We start from the raw sequence: 21718 nt of genomic DNA on the forward strand, positions 1-21718 counted from the left end.
TCTAAGACTCAGTTAACTTATGCTTGTATTTAAAAGTTTGTTTTTAAAAGCCGTAGAAACCAGAAATACAAATTAAAATTAAAGCTCCGAATATAAAGCACGCTGTGTATGTGGCCTAAACCAGCATCAATGCAAGCCCACAAAGCAAATGCATTTCGTGTTTAATTCCAAAAAAAAAAATGTATATATAAATATATTTAAATCAACCGCTCCCAATGCCATTTTTATATTAATTTCCTAGAAACTGATAGAGCATGCCTCTGGGAGAAAAAATAAAATGGAATAAACAGCTCGGCCTGCAGCTCTGCAGTTAAAAAAAGTACACAATCCAAATGGTAAAAAAAAAATTATAAACACATCACGTTATGATTCTATTATTGAAAAAAAAAATTAATCAAGAAGATATTATAAGGCGAGATTGATAAGCATATTAAATCAGTTTAATTATATTTTAAAATTATTATAAAAATATCCGTAAGCTATATAAAAAGTTTTTCAATTCCGCGAAGCAGCTAAGTAAATATTTTGAAAATGGAAAGCTGGCCAACATCCGCATTGAATATTCTTTAATTCTAGTAGAAGCAATAACAAATGTTAAATATTCTTCAATACTCTTAGAACCAATAGCAAAAATCACGAAAATCAAATTTTACTTAAAACATCTTTGAGCCATGCGTTAGACAGCTCGCATTCCTTTCAACCAAGTAGTACTCACATAAACCAAAGTCCATATCTTGATAATAGAAAAATATAACTTTTACCTTTAGTTTTTCTGCATAATAAAGACCTGTGCATGGTGCTCTGTGAAGCTGGACATATGCCCATGAAATTGATACCAGAATCGTGCTCAGAGCATGGAAATTGTTTTGAACATCGAAATTCCGAGCTAATGGCTGATGGCCATTTCCGTTGAATCTATACGAAAGTCGTATTCAAACATGTCTATTGGGAATTCCTATGAAATAACAAAACATGCTAGCTTAATTATTTCCAATTATTGGTAATAACTAATGCCGACTACTATGATTCAAGCAGGGATAGGTTTTTCCACGCATATATATGTGCGTACACAGTAGCAGTTTCTTTGTATTCGATGAAGCTGTTGCATCTGCAAGCACGCACGCACGAAGGCAGGCACGCACGCAGCCAGGCACGAGAAGCTTTGCCAAAAGCTTTTGCATACTTTTATGCTGGCCGCTGTGCTCAGCGCCAGCATTCAGCATTGAAACAAGAAAAGCTTTCACATTGTCATTTCCCCAGCCTGGTCACAGCTGGCAACTGCCAGCTGCCATTTGAATTTTGGTTGTTTTATTTTTTTTGTTTTTTGTTTTTTGGTGTCGCACTGGCCGACTGACTAGCTAAACTGACTGGCTGACAGAGCGGCAGGGTGACAAAAGCGCGAGCATGCCATGCACTTGTGGCGCTTTTGTACCGCCCGCCAGCCACCCACACACACCCTTCAGCCCGCGCCACCCACTGAGCACCTTGGCACACTCGTTCGTTTTATAGTGCGCTGCGCTTCGGATTTCGCTCGTGCGGCGTCTGCGACTGTCGGTTGTCGACGGTCGACTGTCGTATGGCAATAGCATTGGCGTTGGCTGTAGCTGTGTGGCTGTGGCCCTGCTTGAACGCATGCATCAAGTGTAACAACAGTTTAGTTTTTCCCGGGAACCTGAAGCAGCGTGTTGTTAGGCGCTGCTGCCCAGTGCCAAGCTTGACGTACACAACAGCAGGCGACGCAGCGACAGTAAAGTCAGTAACTGAATTTTGAATCTGAGCCTTGCTCAAATCGACGCTTTTGTGTGCTTAACCTTTTACTCTGTGCTCTTGTTATTGATCATTTTTTTTGCTGGATTTTTTTTTTTGTTGTTGCGCCTAATCCGAATTTAAAATCTAAAATTTGAATTTGTTGCGTGCATTTATTTTTTTTAAAGTGTAATTAGAAGCAAGCAAAAACTCCATCAATATCACGCAAAATAAACTGTTTTCGAAATTCAGCTGGAAATAAAATAACAGGTATTTAAAATTGAAATCAAGCTACAATTTCATTAAATTTACAAGCTCGAAACTTTTTTAGTAATTTGCTTAAAAATGTTTTATGCTGCAATGTTAATTTACAAAAACTATGTCAATTGTGTGGATGTTGTTTTTTATTTTTTTGTTTTCAACGCAAAAGTTTTTAACAAAGTTTGAAGTGAACAAAACTAAAAAACGCATGAGGTTTGCGTTAGTTAATTTATTTAAAACCAAAATGCAAATAACAAACTGTCAACAAGAATATTTTGTGTATGCTGCATTTGTGTTTTTCGACAATTTCATTTTAATATTTTGTATGCTTAGAGCGACTGCCCCAAAAGGTATGCTATTAAAAATTAAAATAAAATTTAAATAGAATTTTAATAAGCACAAGTAAACCGAATTTAAAAAATCAAAAACAAAAACCGTTGAAGCTTGTTTAAAATGGCAAGTTTACAAAAGTTGTATTTGCCTGACATGCAAAACTTATTCGCAAAGTTTGCTGGAAAACCAAAGCACGGCAATTAAGGGTAGGGTTTACCATAGATTTATTATTTATTATTTAAATGTATGCAAATATACGCAATGTGTTTATAAATATGCCAAGCAAAGAGTGTGGCCAGGTCAAGGCATAAGGTTATTAGCTCAACACAAACTCATAAACCTACCGTGTTTGAGTTCGACGGCTTTCTTATTTGGCCGTTATCATGGCATACCATTCCGGAACTGTTAGATAGTAAGGCTCTGGCTACCCCATAATCGAACTAATCACCTCGGCCAAAACGATAATGTATTTGTAATCTACATTGATCGTAAATAAACTCATGGCTTGTCATAATTAATTCAATGAATTTCTCTGCATGTGTGTGAATTCGTGTCATAAATAATAAACGCATCGATGGTTCGATTACGATTCCGATTTCGAGTGGCCTAGGGCCAATACCACATTTCCCCCTGCAATGCATAATGTGCGCTATTCATTAAATATGCAAAACTTCGGTTTAGTTTTTTTTTTTTTTTTTTTTTTTGTTTAAGCGTATTTCCCTAATCCACCTGTGCTTCGGTCTTTGTGGGTGTGTGTGTGTGTGCGTTTGTGTGTTTGATGATTTATTGTTACGTGGTTATTGCTTTACCTTATATCGCAAATGGAACGACCCTATTTTATGCACTGCGCTTCAGGGTGCCTGTAAATGGAGCGTACCAGCTCGTCAGGCAACCATTTTGGCTCCACTTGCCCATTTCTAGTTCTTCCTTTGACAGAGACTTCACTCAATCTTCGTTATAGAGGTCAACAGCTGATTTGCGTGAATTCAACATCAGCTGGCTAGATCGTTATAAGCTCGACTTCTCTTCGAACAGCGCGTAAGGGTATTGCATCTTCGGCATCATTAGAAAATACACATAATTCTCGCTCTGCTTTTTCTTTGCATTTATTTTTTTATGATGCATTGCTCATCTTTTACTTTTAATTTATTTACTGATATGCCAAACAGTAATCGATAACGTAATAAAAATATTTATACAATTTTTATTTTGTTATGTATTGTTTTTGTTTTTGGTTTTTGTTTCGTTCCCCTCTCGCACTTATTGGCATCGGAACGATAAGGATAAGCGAGGCGAAAGCATTACCACGGCCATTGCCATTGCCATTGACGCTCTGGTCTATTACTCATCAAAAATAATCATCAACGCCCCATTGTCATGCTCATGACATTATCAATGGCATTGGTGCATAAAAATTTGGCCTAAATTAAAGTGTTGCCCCTCGAAATCGGCACTTGTGTAGATTTTCACAGAGTTCGCTTGGCTAAGTCGATGCAAATACGTTTTCTTCAAGCACGCCCCAAAAATGTTTGTCCTTGACTGCATCTTATAAAAATCAAGATCATGATCTCGGCTTTGTGTCTACAACTTCAATATATGTGTGTTATAAGTTCCGCCTACTAAGCCGAATCTTGTCCTTTGCTCCACTTGCGCTGTGTTAGTTGGATGCCATTTGAGCTGGCCGTCGTTAATGTCCATTCACTTACCAAGTTTTTATCGCAAAGCAAAGACTTGTATACTTCCGAATAATGCAAAGCATTTCACTGTGGTTCAACCTGCCTATTGCCAATCGTTAATTGCCCAAGCGCGTCGAGTGCTGCGCCTTGAGGAAAATTAAATGTTGTTTTGCTTTCTTATCTTCCATTCTGACTAAGGTCAGATCTTATATATATGACTTAATACCCAACAAGTGCTTTCGCTGGTTCGTTGCTGGTTCGTTGCGTTTTTACTTGTAACATAGTTAAGGTTAAAACTTTAGCCAACCTAAGAAGGCTGCTGAGGATTTCGACTATCTTAATATAATTTTGGTGCATATGCAATCCGATTTAAGATTGGCTTGATCCACGAAAAAATAAGTACCTGGTTGAAACCTGTTCCGTTTGCCAGCTTGGGTCTAGGCAAAGGTATATATAATCACCGACCCTGACATTTCTGTAGCTGCTCATTCATTTATATACTACGCACACACATTTTATATTGACTTGCAACACTTTTCCTCTGCCCCAAAATGCTTTGTTCAGTTCGGCCGCTTTTAAGGCCAAAACTTCAACTTTGGCTTTGTTAGTTGTAAATAGAAAAATACACAAAGAATCCAATTTTAAAATTTAAAATTAACTAACAAATGTATCCATATTAGTCCGAACTGTGGCTGCCTCGATAACTTTCTAGCCACTTTACGAGCAAATGGCGCAGGGCTCACATCAACATGATTTGGTCATGTATACAGAAAGTTTTAATCTGTTGGTCCCTGGAGCAGGCTTAACACTGAGCCCCCAGCTCAAAGATAAATCTCAAGCGCAACTTAAACAAGAGACTCATATTTATTTCGGGCATAAAATGCTTGCGAGTGTGCGTAAAGTTCATATATTCATATGCATTGTTAAAGAGTTGGCAACTTATATATATTCATGTGTTGAACATAGAAAAGCCTGGCAAACAGACACTTGCCTTTGGGTAGGGGCGTGACTGTTGGCTGTTAGGGGCGTTGTAGTTTGCCAAACACTAATTGAAACGCTTACAACAACCACACACACACACACACACACACACACACACACACACACACACACACACACACACACACACACACACACACACACAGACGCGGCCTCACAAACAATAAAGGCGAGCTAATGTGACAGCTGAAAGAGAGATGAGTACTCGCATGCCCAGAGACCCATGAACGCATGGACGCGTGGACCTGGAGCTGGGCATGAGGTCTACTTTTTGTTGCTGTGGGCAGCCGCAAAGCAACAAGTCAGAGCGACAGTTCATTAGGGATCAAATTTAAGTCAACACACGCACACGAAACTAGTGAAAATTGTCTCATTAGTACAAGTATGCACACACATATACACACACACACTCACACATACAAAGAGGCCATAATTTTCAGCCAGTCGCCTGCTAATAAAAATGTGCACAAAGTTGTCGATGTAGTCGTCGTCGTCGTCGTTGTCGTCGCCCTACACTCCCAGCCCCTCTCCCCCTCTCAATTATACCCTCTCCACACATGCCAATGGAAACCGTTTTTCTCACCAAACAAACCCAATGTAAGGCAAGTGTAGAAAACTATGGAAAACTAGCAAGAAGCAAAAAGAACATATACATTTTCGGGCACTGTGGCATGCAAAGCGCCAAATATGCATATGCATATATAATATATATACAAAATATATACCTTTACTGTCTAGTGAATGTTAATAAATGAATTTTTATAAATATATTTGAAAATATAAAATTTGTAAGCAGAGCTCTGTGCCCATATATAGTGAATGGGTATTGTAAAATTTATACAGTAATTCAGGCGCGCTTTTTTATGCCACTGTGCTTTGCGGTTGTCTAAGTGTAGCAACAGCCCATAAGTGATAACGGTCTACGACTGTGTGTGTGTGTGCGTGTGTGTATTTGCTGGCCTGTCATTTAGCTGTTGGGGTCGTTGTCTCCTGTATCTGCTGCTCGACTGCTCTTTTGCGGCCCGCTCCGCTGAGCTAGCTTGCTGCTACTTGCCTGGCTGGCTGGCTGGCTGCCTGCCTGATTGTTGTAGCCACTGATAAGCGCTGCCAGTTGTTGTTGTTGCTGTTGTTGTTGCTGTTGTTGCTACTATTGCTTATGCTTGTTGACGCGGCGGGTGGCGCATTAAATTGTTGTAATGCCTGCGGCGGCAGCGTAGCAATGTCGTCGACTGCTCTAATGCGAAACGTCAATGTTTGTGAAGCAGCACTCACATGCTTAAGTGTTTGTGTCCGTGTATGTGTGTGCATGTGTGTGTGTGTGCGTGTGTGCAGTTTAAATTGCCTTTTTCGTGTCATTCGCAAGGCAGACACAAATTTGTGCCAACACAAATGATAAATTTGCATGTGCCCATGTCTCCAATGCCTCCGACAACAACAACAACCACGACAACAACAACAACAACTGCCATACGTAAGTGTATTCATGTGTTTTGCATGCGTATTTGTGTTTGTTTTATGTGTCATTCGAATTGTCTTTTGCCGCCGTGCTGGTTGCGCTTATCGCCCATGCCATGCCACAGAAAAACAAAAACAAAAAAAAAAAAATACAAACAAAAAACAATAAACAAATACAAGTACAACAACAGCAATTGGCATGCATAATTACTTAAGCCCCTTGGTTTTAGTGTGTGCGGCTTTCAGATTAAGCCCCGAAAATGCTTGGCTATAGCGGCATAGCGCCCCGATGGCCCTTAAGCCATCACATTAATTGCTTCAACAAATAAGTCAAGCTACACACACACACACATAGACAGCACACACGGGCACACAATATTGTATTCAGTTTTGCAGTTAGTTGACATGCATATTTTAAATCGTTTGCTTGTGGTTAGCCGACAAAGCAATCAAATAAATGTGCTCCAATCGGGCATGCACAGCTCGCAGTTGCTCTGTTTTTTTAAATTAATTCAATTATTTATGCACAGCATGCATATTATTGTTCCTTAGATAGAAAACTAATATACTTTTAAGTGAAGCCCAAGTCGTCTTCAGTTTATAGGGATTATTTACATACTTGGGTTCAAATTAATAATGCATGAAACACATTAACCACATTTTATGCATTCAATTCGTTTAAAGGCCAATGTATCTATATTAAACTGGCTTTACGCTTTTCACTTGACTTGACATCAAAATATTAAAATGTCAAAATATTTACAGAGTATTAACCAGACAATTGAAATGGTATCAAAATGTGTTCTATTTGTCCAAGTTCTAAGTTTATATCTTTTAGCTTAACGTTTTAATTAAAGCAATAAAAATACGGAAAGCTCATGATATTATTGAATCAAAAAATACATGTTTATACAAAAACATAAAAGACAAAAAAATATAATACAATTATAGACAAGAAATATAAAAAAGAGTTATAAGAATAGTTTAACAATTCTTTATGCTCCCATCTAGGCTCACATTTTTTAGAACATTCTATTGCTTACCACAGATAGTATTTTATAGAAAATAAAAAACTTGCTCAACATCTAAATCCAAGCTCAACAATATGGCCACGAGTCCAGCCGAAATTTTGACATCAGAGTACACATTAAGTTTGAAAAAAAAATATTTGGCTTCAAAATAAATATGCAAATTTTTGTGAGCTCAAAAGTCCACTAAAAAAAGAAGAACTGATGCATACAAAAATGTGTGAAATGTGCAGAAAAAACTATTCAAGCTAAAATGTGACTAAATGTTGCTCAAATAAAATGAAATATAAGATACTAGACAAAGGCGAGAGCAGTGCGAACAATTTAAACGTGCCACATATGGTTTTTATTTCTCCGCATTTGTTACCTTTGTCCGCTGCGCAATACTTATTATAAAGAATTTTTTGGTCAGCTTTGCGCTGCGATTTCTGGGAAAAAATACATTGGTTTGTCATTCATGACAAGACCGATGCTGGACAATGGCCCATAGACATAGAGATGAGCGCGTGGCACGCGTCGACACAGGCACGTAAATTCGTTTGAGAGTTTTACACAACACGACTTTTCTCAAATTGTCGTGACTTAGATTGTGTTTCGCCATATTTAATTGGCTTCCTTTAAATGAAATGTGAAGCACACATGCAAGCTTTTTATGACACCAGCTGAGCGCACGAGATGCGCATCTCTAAACCAGGATACACATAATCCATTGAGCCAGCGTAAGCGCCATTGGGCTACCATGTGCACAGCGATTGGAATTCAAATTTGGATCCCCATTGAGCTACTCCATGAAGCAATTGAGCGTTCATTTTGTGCTTTACTCCGTGCGCGTGTGTGTGTGCTCGTGTGCGGTTGTGCGGGTGTGTGATAGTGTGCGTTTGCTCGTGCTGTTTCCATTACCTTTTTCATTTTCATTTTCATTCTGATTGTCTGTTTGTTTTTCATCAGATTCCTTTGCTCTCTGATTCATTAGCATTTTTGTCGCATTAAAAAATATTTGTCTGTGCCCGTCGCCCCAAAGGCATTTTGTTTATCTTTGTTTAGTTGTTGTACTAGCTGTTGTTTTTGTTGTTGTGGTTGTTGTGGTTGTTGCTGCCCGCCAGCCTGTTGCTATTATTATTATTATGCATTGTTGTTGCCTGTGTTTTGTTATTTCTGCCAATAATTTTGAGGCCATGTTTTGTGCGGCTTTTGTTCTGTCTGAGATTTCTCATTTGGCAAGTTTTTCTCAGCTCTTTTTTACATTTTGCTTCTTTTTTTTTTGTTTTTCTTTGTAGTTATGTTGTTTAGTCTGCTTCTTCTGCTACTTCATCATCTTTGGCTGCTGCAGCATTGGCCAGGGCCGTTTTCCATTGTGAATGCGAGTACCAGGCCGCCATAATTGCACGTAACTCAGTCCGCAGAGAGACTCTCAAAAATTGTGAGCATGAAAGGAACACTTTTTAATAAAAAAAATAAACAACAACAACAAATAACGGCTGTCTGCGGCACGCCAAAGCTTGAATACCCTTGCAGATTTGTGGCTTAGAAGTACCTATATATAAAGCCGTAAAAGCGGCGTATAATTTAGAAGTCCGATTTGAAACGGCTGTGTATATGTAAATATGTTAGGAACAACCAAAATGTCTCCATATAAAAAACACTTTTGCGGGCATTTCTGACTTGGCTCAAGTGCAAGCAGCATAGTAAGACACGTGAATGCCAAGTTTGGTCAAGATATCTTGAAAATCGAAATAGTTTTTAATACAAAAACTTATTTTATAACTGATCATTTCTATAGAAGCTATGTGCTAAGGTGCTCCAAACCTGTTTGCAGTCAAAAAAGGAAGCAATAGCCAACTGAAGATCTAGCAGCACCAAGCAGAGGAATATCGCAACATATTAACCCACCCATTGATACTGCTCATGAATGCTATATATGGGCTTTGTTTGGGCTTGAAGATCTTCTATTTTGTTGTTTTCATACTTTGTGAAAAAATTATAATACCGTTGCAGAGTATGGATATAAGGAACTATTTCTCTCTCTCTCTCTCTCTCTCTCTCTCTCTCTCTCTCTCTCTCTCTCCGTCTCATTCCGGCAGTGCTTCAATAGCCAGCCCTCTGACCTCTATGTACATTCATTTCGTGAAAAGGCCAAAATACATGCGATCCCCTAGCGCCCAAATCCGAAACCGGGCCAATTTCAGCTTCGCGATGACGCTTTTTAAGAGCGCCATTAAATTCTTATATAAACGTTTCCACATACATATGCATACACATTTACTGTGTGTTATATGCTGTATGTGTAAGACCGCATAATAACCTTATGTTCGCGGCGTTGTGCTATACATATTTATGCTTTTCAATTTTGAGTCCTTCACCTGACTCGCATTTTTCGACCGCTTTTTGCCAGCGAGCAATGAAAACAGATGTGTCAATGCATTTAAGCACACACCAACACACACACACACACACACATTCATACACAGCTAATCTGGTATTTAGCAGAAGAAAAAAAAGAGAGAAAACAACAAATATGTAAGCATGCTCGTGTCGAGATTACTCGACACGGATATGACCTGCATCGTTAGGCTTATCAAACTTGTACCTATGTATATTTGTTAGTATTCACGCACTACACACATCTAGATAAATACTGTGCAGCTGCTGCGTTACGGTGTATAATCCACAATTATGCCTTCGCTGTAACAGGTTCCTTTGATACCGTTTAATTACTGTATATAGTACAAAAGTTATTCATAATCGCGCCTATTTTAAGTGATATATTATGTATATATAGATATAGAGAAGGCATGTGGTTTGTGGTCTTCAATTGTCGCTTTCCACTAGCCACATTAGACTGCCTAGGACATTTAAGAACGTTGTTTTTTTAGAAGATTCTGATGAATCTTTAAATTAAGGAAAAGTCAAAGCAGCTTTAAGAAATGCCAATGCCAGAGATAAAGTACATTTATGTTACAATAACTCTATCATAAACTGTGATCTCTGCTTTATAATGTATCTGTATCTGATCCAAGGGACTGTACAAGCAGTACAGTAAAGCATCGAAACATTCAAGCTTGCGAGCAAAATTCAAACAAATATTCACGGCACAACACGTAAATGTAACCTTTAAAGCAGAACAAAACAAAGCCCTCTTTCAGAAATAAAAAAAAACCTTTGAAAACTAGCAGATTTTTTTACATTCCAATTGCTTTGCCACGAATTAGCCAGAAGAAATGTTGAATTGAATATTTGTCAATTTTTTTAAATATTTTTTCAAACATTTAATCAAAATAATAAACCTTATCTGCATATTATGCCTTCACAGTTAAGCAGATTTTGATTTTTACTTAAACATAAAGTTGAAAAATATATTAAATGCAAGTTTGTAAGGGTATTTAATGTTTTAGGTTCCTCACTGTGTTTACTGTGTTGGTTATCACTTTCACACACACAATCGCTTGCTCTCACTCTCTCTCAATAGCTCTCTCTTTCACTCTCCCTCACTTTACGGAGAGCTATCGGTACTTTATTATGTTCTCTTCTTTTTTATACAAGCACATATACATATATATAGATATATATAAATTCTTTTTTTTTCATTTTCGCTTTCTGTTCTCACTTTACGATTGCAAGACTACCCGACCATCCGCATTATGATTTTTATTTATTATAGCCGGTAATTTTATGGCGCGTGGCTATTTATCTGAAAATTGCATTAACGGAACGAACCAAGTTAATAAATTATCCTCAAATTGGCCACGCAACCAAAGGCTGCACGTAATAAATGCGAAGGCCAAACACCATCAGTTTGTCTGTTGGCCCATACAAATCAAGATTCAGCTGCAACTGAAAAGTTTACAATGTGTCGCTACATTTTATAGCCTTAGTGTGTGTGTGTGTGTAGGTGTGTGTGTCTAACAAAGGACTTCTTCGAACCCAAAAGCTATATATAGTGTTAAGCAGCACGTTGTGCTGACACGATAAGGCCAAATCCTTTTGTCGAGTTCATAGCACATAACAAGAGCTAAAACCAAACATCAATTATTTGATTTGTTTATATAATTCTTATTTCGTCGCAAATATGAAACGCATAGTTACGCGATTTTCTTTCAGCTTAGGTGTAAATGCATATAAGAAATTTATGTATATTTTCAATAATATGCATTCATTTATTAATATACGGAACTTGCTCTGAAATCTTTTCCTCCTTCTATGCTAAAAAAATGGCATTGCATAACTGGAAAGCAAGCCAATTTCTTTCCGGAATAAATGTTAATTAATTAAATGCCATATTAATGAACTGTTATAACGGGATTTTCGTATTAATTGCCATAATTTTGTAATTAAAATGAATAACATTCTTCAGGCTCAACTCAAAAGCATAAAACTTTTGCTTTAATGTGTCCGTTGCTGCCATGGCAGATACAAAAATGTCAATTATTCGCACATGGAAAGGCATAATTTCAATCAAACTGCATCATTGCAAACGGCATAGGTTCAAATATGCGGTATTTTCCAATCAAAAGTTGCAATCCGCTCACATTGATTCTTGCCATTTAACTGAACTGTATGCCAAAATTGAACCCAAATTTGCTGTAAGAGAAACCGCAAAAATATTTGTTGACCATCGGGAATGCCATACATTCTTTCTCTACAGCTATCTATCTGTGTCCAGCAGCAATTCTCAGTGCAGCAACAACAACAGGCTCTCTATATCCTGGTCCGGCATGCTGTAATCCATTTACCCAACTGGCTGCAGTCAATATTCCTCAACTCGTTTAACTTGAGCAAATTTTTGCGTCTAAGCCGCAACGAAAGTTACCAAGAGCAGGGGGCGGCGGGCAGTGGGTAAGCCGGAAGTGGGACAGCTATGCTCGCAAAAACGTCTTAAGACGCACACGCACACACACACACAAACATCCCCTCTGCCCCAAAAAGGCGAAACTTGGGCATGCCTAAGCGCATTTAAACAACCATACCAACCACTCTCAAGATTCAAGCCTCAAGCCTCAAAATGCTTCCCTCGGCGACAAGCCCACAAAAAGCCAAAAAAAAAATGTATATATATATATATATATATAAAAAGAAAAAACAAGTATGGCATAAAAGTTTCAATATCCTTGTGGAGCAATCCAAAAACAGTTCCCACTGGTATTCCATGCCGATTTCTCTAATACAATTATGAGCGTCTGTCAGCGACAGCAGATTCGGAGAAATGCCCACAAAAGCATGCTATGAAAAATACGCAAAGTATTCTCTTAAGTACGTTCGTTCATATTTATTGGTCACAAATTGTGTTACAAACTAAAACCTCTATTTTGGTATGAAAATGTTAAAAGCATAAATTATTTAAAAAAAAAATGTACAAACATTGTTTTAGTTAGATAATACTAAAAAATTCATAGTTTACAAAAAAAATTATATTAATAAATTTATATAATGTAAACTTTGATAATTATATTTGGTTCAGAAGGCGTTAAATGAGTCTAAGCGCATAAATTTTGGGTAGCAAAGTTGTGAAAAAATTGAAAAAGAATATGTTTTTAAATATATGTCAACAATTTATTGGAAGTTCTTGGAGTGCAATTCAATTTGACCCCAAAAATAAGCGATTCATATGCAAAAGCTTGCACAAAAGGAATAAATTTTGTTTTTGTAGCACGTAAAATAATATTTAAAAATAATTAAAACTCACTCATTTTCGACTTTAAATGTATTCTTCAAAAATCATTAACATTTTTGCAATATATTTTTAATACACAAGCAGGTGACATATGCAAACATGAGTACTAAGAAACTTAATACTTAACATTTTGGTCATTTCTGTTTGCCACAATGCCCAATACCCAATAATTTGAGCACTTAGCAGCTTATTGGCCTGTTATCTGCGAGTCTGAGCGGGATTTAACTGAATGCAATTTGCAGGCATTTGAATATTTTGGTCTTAAGTTTTTGTCAAAGCAATTCGAAACGACTTTTCGGATTCCAGAAGATCATGGAGCGCGTTAAATGCAAAATGAAGCTGTGTAACCGTTGTTGTTGTTGTCAAAGCAGAGCAGCAGGCAGCATATCTATACAGATATGTATGCATACGCATACGCACATATAGATTTATATGTAGGTATGTGTGCACGCATTATGCATGCACGCATGTATTTGCTTTCCGTTTTCCATGGAATTTTTGAATGTAAAAGCACCTCAATTGCTGCTTTTGATGTGACCCCCTGCTGTATGCGGCATCTGTCAGTATGGTTCTGTATAGCTCACATTAGTCGGTTTTAATGAGTTCAATCGTTGACACGAACAATTCGTGCATATGTCAGCCAAACAGGCTTTTCACTAACAAACACAATTTACAGATGGTTGTGGCAGTGTTGGCTTTTCCAAGGAATCAAAAGAAAACTGCCATTGAAAACCTGATGTCTATTCGATTTAATACGCAGTTTTACCTATTACAACTTTATATGTATATATATGTATAATATACATATATATAAATATATATATATATATAAATAGCTTATTTTGAATTTTATATATTTTTTTGTCACTTTATAGGTCTTACGTTTGAAATTCTAATTAAAGTTTTCAATGGAAATACATTTGATTGCATCTGAACAAAATGACAGTATTTGATATATTTTGTACCAGATCTGTTTTCTATTACGATTCATTTAATTATGTGTAGATCGTTTTCGAAAAGCTGAAATTTCAGTATTTACATGTGATTTAAATTAGAATGAGATAATTCAAATAAGTAACAATTGTTAAAATAAAATTATTGTTTTATGACAAAGCTTTTCTTTAACAAGTTTTAATTTAAATACACATATTTTTTAATCTAATGCTTTAATTTTTCTTGGCTCTTTAATAAAACATTAGTTAAGCCTCTGAACTTTACGAACTGTTGCTCTTTGCTTTTGTGCCTTTTGCAAACTTTGCATTAAGTTGTTTTAATCGTAATATGCCGCTTACACCCCAACAAAAGGGTATATTCGACTAATGAAAATGTCGTGCTTGGCAATTTTGTTATTCATATTTATATAGTATTACATGCTCTCCGCTCAAATACATTCTACCTAAAGCAAATTCCTGGATTTTTAAAATTGTATGCTCGTTATCGCTTAGTTGTCTTCCATAGGAACTCGGTGCGGGTATGCTCCAGTCGGGTTTTCTTAATTTCATTGTAACGCGAAGAAAAAAAGAAAATGATGTCTGCAAAGCTGGCAACTGGGTTTTGTTAACCATGTGCTACTCATTTGTGCCGGATTCTCGGGGCTCTCACCCCCTCTTACAGAGCTCTGCTGGGTCGCGGCAGCTTGGGTGTCGGCTTTCAGCTACTTTTGCTCAACTTGGCAGCAAACATAAACAAAATTAAGCAGCAGCATCAGCAGCAGCTTTCAGCTGCACGCCCCACATAAATTTGTCTAATTACTTTTCGCACAACTTCAGTGCAGATGCCAACTGTTAAACTTTCGGCAAATGGTTGCGTTTTAAGTTTAATTATCTTAGTTGGCAACGACAATAATGCTTTAGCTTAACACAGGGTATTTTCTCCTTTATCATATATACAGTCCCTGGCCGCCATGTCTCTGTGCATGTGTGCATCCCATTTATGCAAATTAACAAAAAAGAATTTAGAGGATTTAAACATTTTATATATACTCACAGTTCTGAGACAATCGCATTGGCGTTCTTTGAAAAACCTAATAATTTGCCAAAATTATTTGCCAAAAATAAAGAAAATCATTTTTTGAACAAAAATATGATTCACGCTTAGCTGTTTCCTGTTTACTCTACTTTGAAAGTTCAGTATCGGTTGTTTGTTAAACAGAAGTAAATTTATTACAGAAAACAACAAATATTCTAATTTAATTAAAGTCTTTTGTCATCAGCACATTTGTGTTAAGTTGTAGTTAATTCGACCCCCTCAAAAGTTTTCTAAAGTTTAAAGCACATTTCATATCCAAAACTTAAATCTTTGCAGCTCTGTTGTGCTCTCCGATTTTTCGAGTGAAATGCAAAGCAAAGTACATGCTAAGAGCTCATGAATTTTACGTGACAGCCGGCTTTAGAATTTGGCCGGAAATCGTATTTGTTGATTTAACACAGTTTTCGGAAATTGCGCTCTAGCAGGGCAAATAAATTGCTGCCCATAAAGTTGACTTTGGCAAAGTTGACAACACTTTTACGCCGATTTTGTTACACTGCATTTAATTTATATTAAATTGTGCCCAGGTATTTAATCTTTACCATGCCAAAGCTAGACGATTTTTGAAAATTCCAAAAGCCTGGCCGTGCCCTCTAGATAAACAAAACAGTTTAATGGAGCTTCGGCACACGGCTCTGTCGCCGCCGGCCCTATTGCCATCTCTGTCTAGACACTGTTGACGGCCTGCACAACACTTAAACAGTTTGTAATTTATGGCTATATTCTTATATTTTTCTTTTTTTACTTTTCTCGCACTCAACTTACGGACATTTTCAATTTGCAGGTACATTTACATTTTTGTGGAGCTGGCTGGGGCCACATAATTAAAACGAAACGAGAGCGCGCTACAAATATTTGCATAAAACGCTGTCGGGCTAATAAGTAATGAACTAAGCCAACTTACAGAGCCCGCACCGTCGGTCCCCTTCGCTAACAAACCTGACAGTTAGCCAGCACCACACAGATGCGAATTACAAAAATACATTTACAGCAACAATTACAGCAACATTCGTGGAACAAACGCGACAGCTTAAAAATACTTAATAAAGTGCAGCACGTCTTTTGAGCGGCTCTGGAAATTCTATGAAATTTATGCAACACTGACAGCAAAGCCACAAACCAAAAGGAACACATCAAGGAGCAGACAGACAAACCGAGCGAAAAAGAAAGTGAGAGATAGATAAAGAGCGTGCGAGAGCGAGTTAGCACTCAGCGGTGGCAGGTCCCATTGCCATATAACGGGATTTTTCGCCTGATTTACAGTTACCAACGCACATCACTCCTTTGCCAAGCTAGCACCTTTTACAACACTAACAGCAAAGAGCAACAGCAGCAAAATGCGTGGCCGTCACTTGCGCCGACGTTTCAGCTTGCAGCCCTCGTTCATGAAGGATGACAGCGCCGAGGATAAACCCAAGCGTGACAAGTAAGTTATAGCCTCAAATACATATGCAAACAAACCGTATACGTGCCTACACACACACACACACACGCACATACACACAAGTAAAGATAAGTCGTGTCATGTCATGCCGATCGACAAGAGCAACAGAAGCTAACCACGGTCTGCGGTTAAGCCGTTTGGGAATTACAAGCAAAGTGCTTACCTTGAGTTTTTTAGAGGAATGTATTGTGAACTTTAAACTTTTCGCATGCATTCTTTTCTAAAATATGAAATGAAGTGTATATACAAATGCATGTTCTGCATTTTGATTTCAATTACATTTAAAATCCAAAAATTATATTTCTAGCTGTAATTGTTTTGATTTTTAATCGAAATGCATCACGTGCTACACAGTTTGATTCTTAAATTCTGTTAGTTTATTTTATTTCGATAACCGACTTCTTGGTTCACTAAGTTCCGACTGACTCAGTTCAATGCAAATACTCTTGAATTTATTATTATTATTATATTGCCTATAGACATTATTTATTAGTAGCTCATAAATAATAAATCACAGCAGCAACATGTTCAGGAAAGGGTATTCAATGTTCGTTAAAGTAAATCTTTCATATATTTTCTATTATGTTAATTAAAAACAGATTTCATTTAAAATGGGAATTTAACATTAAACCGCTGACATATGTAAGTACATAGGCCTGTAGGGAAATAAATAAAGCGCGGATTGTATTTTAATTATCTCCAGATTTCAAAGCATTAAGCTTGTGATTATTTATATATTCCGAGTAAAGTAAGGCAGTTGCCGCGTTATGCCTGTGAAGTATTTATTGGAAATAACAGATGAATGAAATAAGCTTCAGGAGGCAGGAGGAACAGAAACTTTCAGCCTAACAAAAAATGGGAAATGTGACAAATATTTATTAATTATATACAAATAACCTATATACAAGATGCTAGTAATTTTTAAACGCAATGTCAAATATTAAATCTATTTAAAAAAAGAAACTAAAAATACTGTTTTGCGTTTTAATAAAAAGTTTCATGGCAGAATATCTTAAAAGTTACGAAGGGCTTGACCAAGTTTGCAATTGTGTAGAGTAGCAGCAGAGCAAAAATGTTTGTAATTTCTTGTCATTTTTGTTTTCTTATTTTGTCACAAATTGTAAGCAAGAGTGGTAATAAGACCAGCTGGTTGGCCAAGAAGTAGATGTCACCTGTATGTCCGCCAACTATGGTGGGGGCTGGCTGCCCAACGGCATTTGCCAGATTAATTTTTTTTCCCACAACAATTACCTTTTAGCAACGTTTCAAGTTTTAAGGCAGTTTCTTGTTGCTTATTATTTGGCCACCAAGGCGAACCCATACCCATACCAACAATGATAAGACATTTCTCTGGCTGATTTGCTGTCCGGTGCCCGGACACGAAAGTGGACAGAGATTTGGACGCTGGCGCCCGCATCGCCGGACGAAGGGACCATCGTTTGCATACTTTCCTTTTGTTTCGCCAGCCAAGTAAAGAATTTTATGTTTTGTTGCTTTTACTGCTTGTTTTTGCTCGTGCTCTTCATTTATTCCTTTGAGCCGCATATTTGCGCTGATTATTTTCAGCTTTTTTTTTTTTTATTTCTATTTTTATTTATTTTTTCTTGTATTTACTTCAACGTGCTTCAGTTCGTTGAAGGAAAGAATAATTTTATAAGTTGTTTAGATCAAACTGTCGGCTGCCAGCTGCTCTGGGCCCCAGCGAAATTGAAATTGAAATTCTATTGTCCCTCAGCCGTTCAATGTGTTGGCCAACATCTGAAACTGAGCTGGGTTGAGCAATTTTAAATTTGCAGCAAACCGAAAGCTCTTTACCAGTCACAGGTAAAATCAATCAATAGATAAAATCCTTGGCAATGAAAAAGTTGAAATATTTGTCAAACTCAAAGCAAAATATGACGATGACATAGGGGTGAGGCGGCCCTCAAGCTTAGCAAATATAACTGCCAAAAACTACCGATAATTATTACAATCGATAAACAACATGGAACAACATCAAGACTTACAAAAAGATCCCATTCAAATAAAGGATGTCTTATTAGTTTTCTATACTATCGATAGCTGTGCAACTTTTCATCTCGAAGGCTGTCGATAGACAGAGGCAGCAGACGCCCTGGATGCTCACGCATTGCCCGCGAGAAGACCTGGTGAAGTTTTGGTCAAAGAGAAAGCTTAACGAATTCTAAGAATTTAACTTAAGCGGAGCTCAAATAATGCCTTAAGAGTTTTACTTATTGTCAGTATATTGCCGGGCCTGTGAAACGTTGACGAAGTCGACACAAAGAGGAATTGAAAAGAATTGAAAAGTGAAAAAGAGTAAATGAAATGAGTTCATTTGTGGGCCACAAAGCTGGTAGCTCGTTGAACACCTGAATAAATATCACTCATTATAAAACGCTGCCGTTTCAGGCATGAATCAGACTGTATATCTATATGCATATATATTTATGCATGTATATATCTCTTTGTACACTGCCATACACATTCCTGTAGTCTTTGGGCGCCTCGTCTTTGTCCTGTCGGCAAAATGATTAATTTTAAATGTAGCGCACAGTTTTAATGAGTCGCTGTGGAAATTGAAGAGTTACAGCCCCCTCTGTACAGTCCCACGATTAATTATTATGCGCCACACAGTAGCCTCCTCAGTCATACATATGTATGTGCTGTATGTAACTGCTGCCTGCGTATATACGATTAAATTAATAAACATGAAAAACGCAAAAATAATTCAATTTAAGTTAACTCAACTTGCAAGTCAATTTTGCTGTGGCACTACTCACTTATTCAGTCTCGCTTCTTTCTGCTCGAACATCAACTCTGACTCACTTTCACACTAACTCGCACTCTGTCTGTCTCTCCCACAGAGTGGGCCGGAATAATGCAGTGGACGATGCCATTGGACCGGCAAATGCACGTCATAAAATTGTGGTCATGGGCGCGGCTAAAGTGGGAAAAACTTCGATAATCACACAATTTCTATATAACACATTTACCACCAAATATAAAAGGACCATCGAGGAAATGCATCAGGGGAACTTTTCAATTGCGGGCGTTAGCCTAACACTGGACATACTCGATACGGCCGGCTCCTATGAGGTAAGAATTTATATAGTTTATATACAACCCACAGTTCACAGTCCGCCGTTCCGTACTGTACCATGTTGGCTAAGTGAGTTCATTAAGTAATTCAAATTGTTTGGGAGCAGCTCGGCTTGCGTGTAAAGGGCTGTGTGGGCGACACGGATTACTTGGACTTGTACCCCGACTGTGTACGTGTGTGTGTGTGTGTGTGTGTGTGTGTATGTGAATGTATATTTGTGCTGCTTTTAATTTTTAAATACCTGCCACTAATGGCTTTCAACACACAACACCACTGACATTTAGTTAGTTTTTAATATTTCAGAGCGACGCTCTGGCGTCGTCTCTGTATCCATGTATCCACTTGCAGCCTGCCCTTGCCCCCGCGGCACCCGCAACAACCTCGTGTTGCCCACCTTCTTCTGCTTTTGTGAGCAGCGGAAATTACAGCCTGCGATTCAATTTCGCTGCCACTTCCGCTAAACGCGAATTGAAATGCTTGTTCATAAAACTGAATGGCAAGTAACAAACGGCAACAGCAGGTGGCAAATGAAAAGAAATATGAATGGGCATGCACACACACACACACACACACACACACACATATATCCATTGAGTGCAAGCCAAGTCAACTGTGACTGCACCGAAAGGATATTCAGCAGCTGGATATGTCCTTGATACAGCCGCCTTGGCTACAGAAGCTGCCTCCTACATGCTTTATCATCAGTTTAAGTTATTTCTCAGCATTCACTCAAATATCCATTTTTATTTACGTATTTGAATGTCTACAGTAATACGACGCGGCATGGAATTATCAGACATTCTTTCGTAAATTTAAATCGCTCAAATTCTCCAGCTTCAAATAGAAATTGACAAGGAAAACGAACGTTAGGCCAAGTTTCTCTTGAGAACGTATTTACTACATAGGAAAAGGAATTACCTAGAATCTATTCGGCTGCAAAACCAATATTTGTAACTCCAAAATATGACTAGATAAATTGAAAAGCATGTTTTAACAAATTTTGGCTCATTCTGGTTCCGGATATGATGTTCTCGGGTAAATAGTTCGGTTCATAGTACAGAATAAGTTTGTATGTCGGAACTTGGTTTGTTATATAATGTAATAAATAGTATATAATACAATAAATAATATAATAATATAGCAATGAGCATAGTCTGAAGTTTAGATAGAAGCTTGCGGGAAGTAATTGGAAGCATCGCGTCCATCAGATTGTCCTGCATTGTAATCTCTAAGCTCAGAAATGTGCGCAATATATTTTAGCAAAGCTAGTTAATGGACTTTTACGCAAAATAATTAAATAAACAATTCGCAAGTATTATTCGGCTTTGCCCGTCACTTCCATTTGGATTTATGCTTGTAGGAGAATTAAGGTATACCCGTTCTATCTCCATCCAGCTTACGCTTAGTGAAGGTTGTCTCAAATGAAATTTGATATAGGATAAATTGATCAGAAATTAGATTTCGGACATGTTTGCTCAAATGTCTTTCACTGGCCGCTAATTCATAGATTGAAGCGAACAATTGCTCTCACTTTGACGCCTAATAAAAGTTTCTCTATTTTTCAAGTGCTAAAGTGAACACCGTAAATTTTATTTGATTTATCTTTTGGCTTCTTGCATTTCTTATTTTTTCTCAAAATTCGCCAGATTACAATATTTTATATAACTACTATAGTTATACATTTAATAGCTTCCATACTATCTACTATATTTATAGCTAAAATGCAAAGAACTTGCAGGCCTATTTTTTAAAAATCCCTCTACGTCATATTTTATTGGTTAATATTTTGTTATGTTAATTATATTAAATAAATATTTTTGGTGGAAAAATAATAAAGCGGAAAAAAAATAAAGCACTATTGCTTTATTTTAACTAGCCTCTCAAATAATTATGAAATAAAAAATAAAATTCCTAAACACCTTTTTAATAAAAACAAAATATGTAATCGAAAAATTTCAAAAGATTATGTTTGTTTTTTGG

At 37.2% G+C, this 21718-nt stretch overlaps 1 protein-coding gene across 1 annotated transcript in view; it reads left to right on the forward strand.

The window, feature by feature from the left end:
• Window positions 1-1947: 1947 nt before the first annotated feature.
• Window positions 1948-21718, forward strand: part of LOC115771331 (ras-related protein Rap-2b) — a 43737-nt gene continuing 23966 nt past the window's right edge. Inside the window, exons 1-3 of the mRNA XM_030716997.1 lie at window positions 1948-2016; window positions 15979-16620; window positions 19503-19734. Of these exons, the coding sequence (XP_030572857.1) occupies window positions 16532-16620; window positions 19503-19734 (321 nt within the window). The 5' untranslated portion in view covers window positions 1948-2016; window positions 15979-16531. The remainder of the gene's footprint in view (window positions 2017-15978; window positions 16621-19502; window positions 19735-21718) is intronic.

Source organism: Drosophila novamexicana, unplaced genomic scaffold (assembly GCF_003285875.2).
Source record: "Drosophila novamexicana strain 15010-1031.04,08,12 unplaced genomic scaffold, DnovRS2.1 tig00000068-arrow-arrow-pilon, whole genome shotgun sequence".
Lineage (NCBI taxonomy): Eukaryota > Metazoa > Arthropoda > Insecta > Diptera > Drosophilidae > Drosophila > Drosophila novamexicana.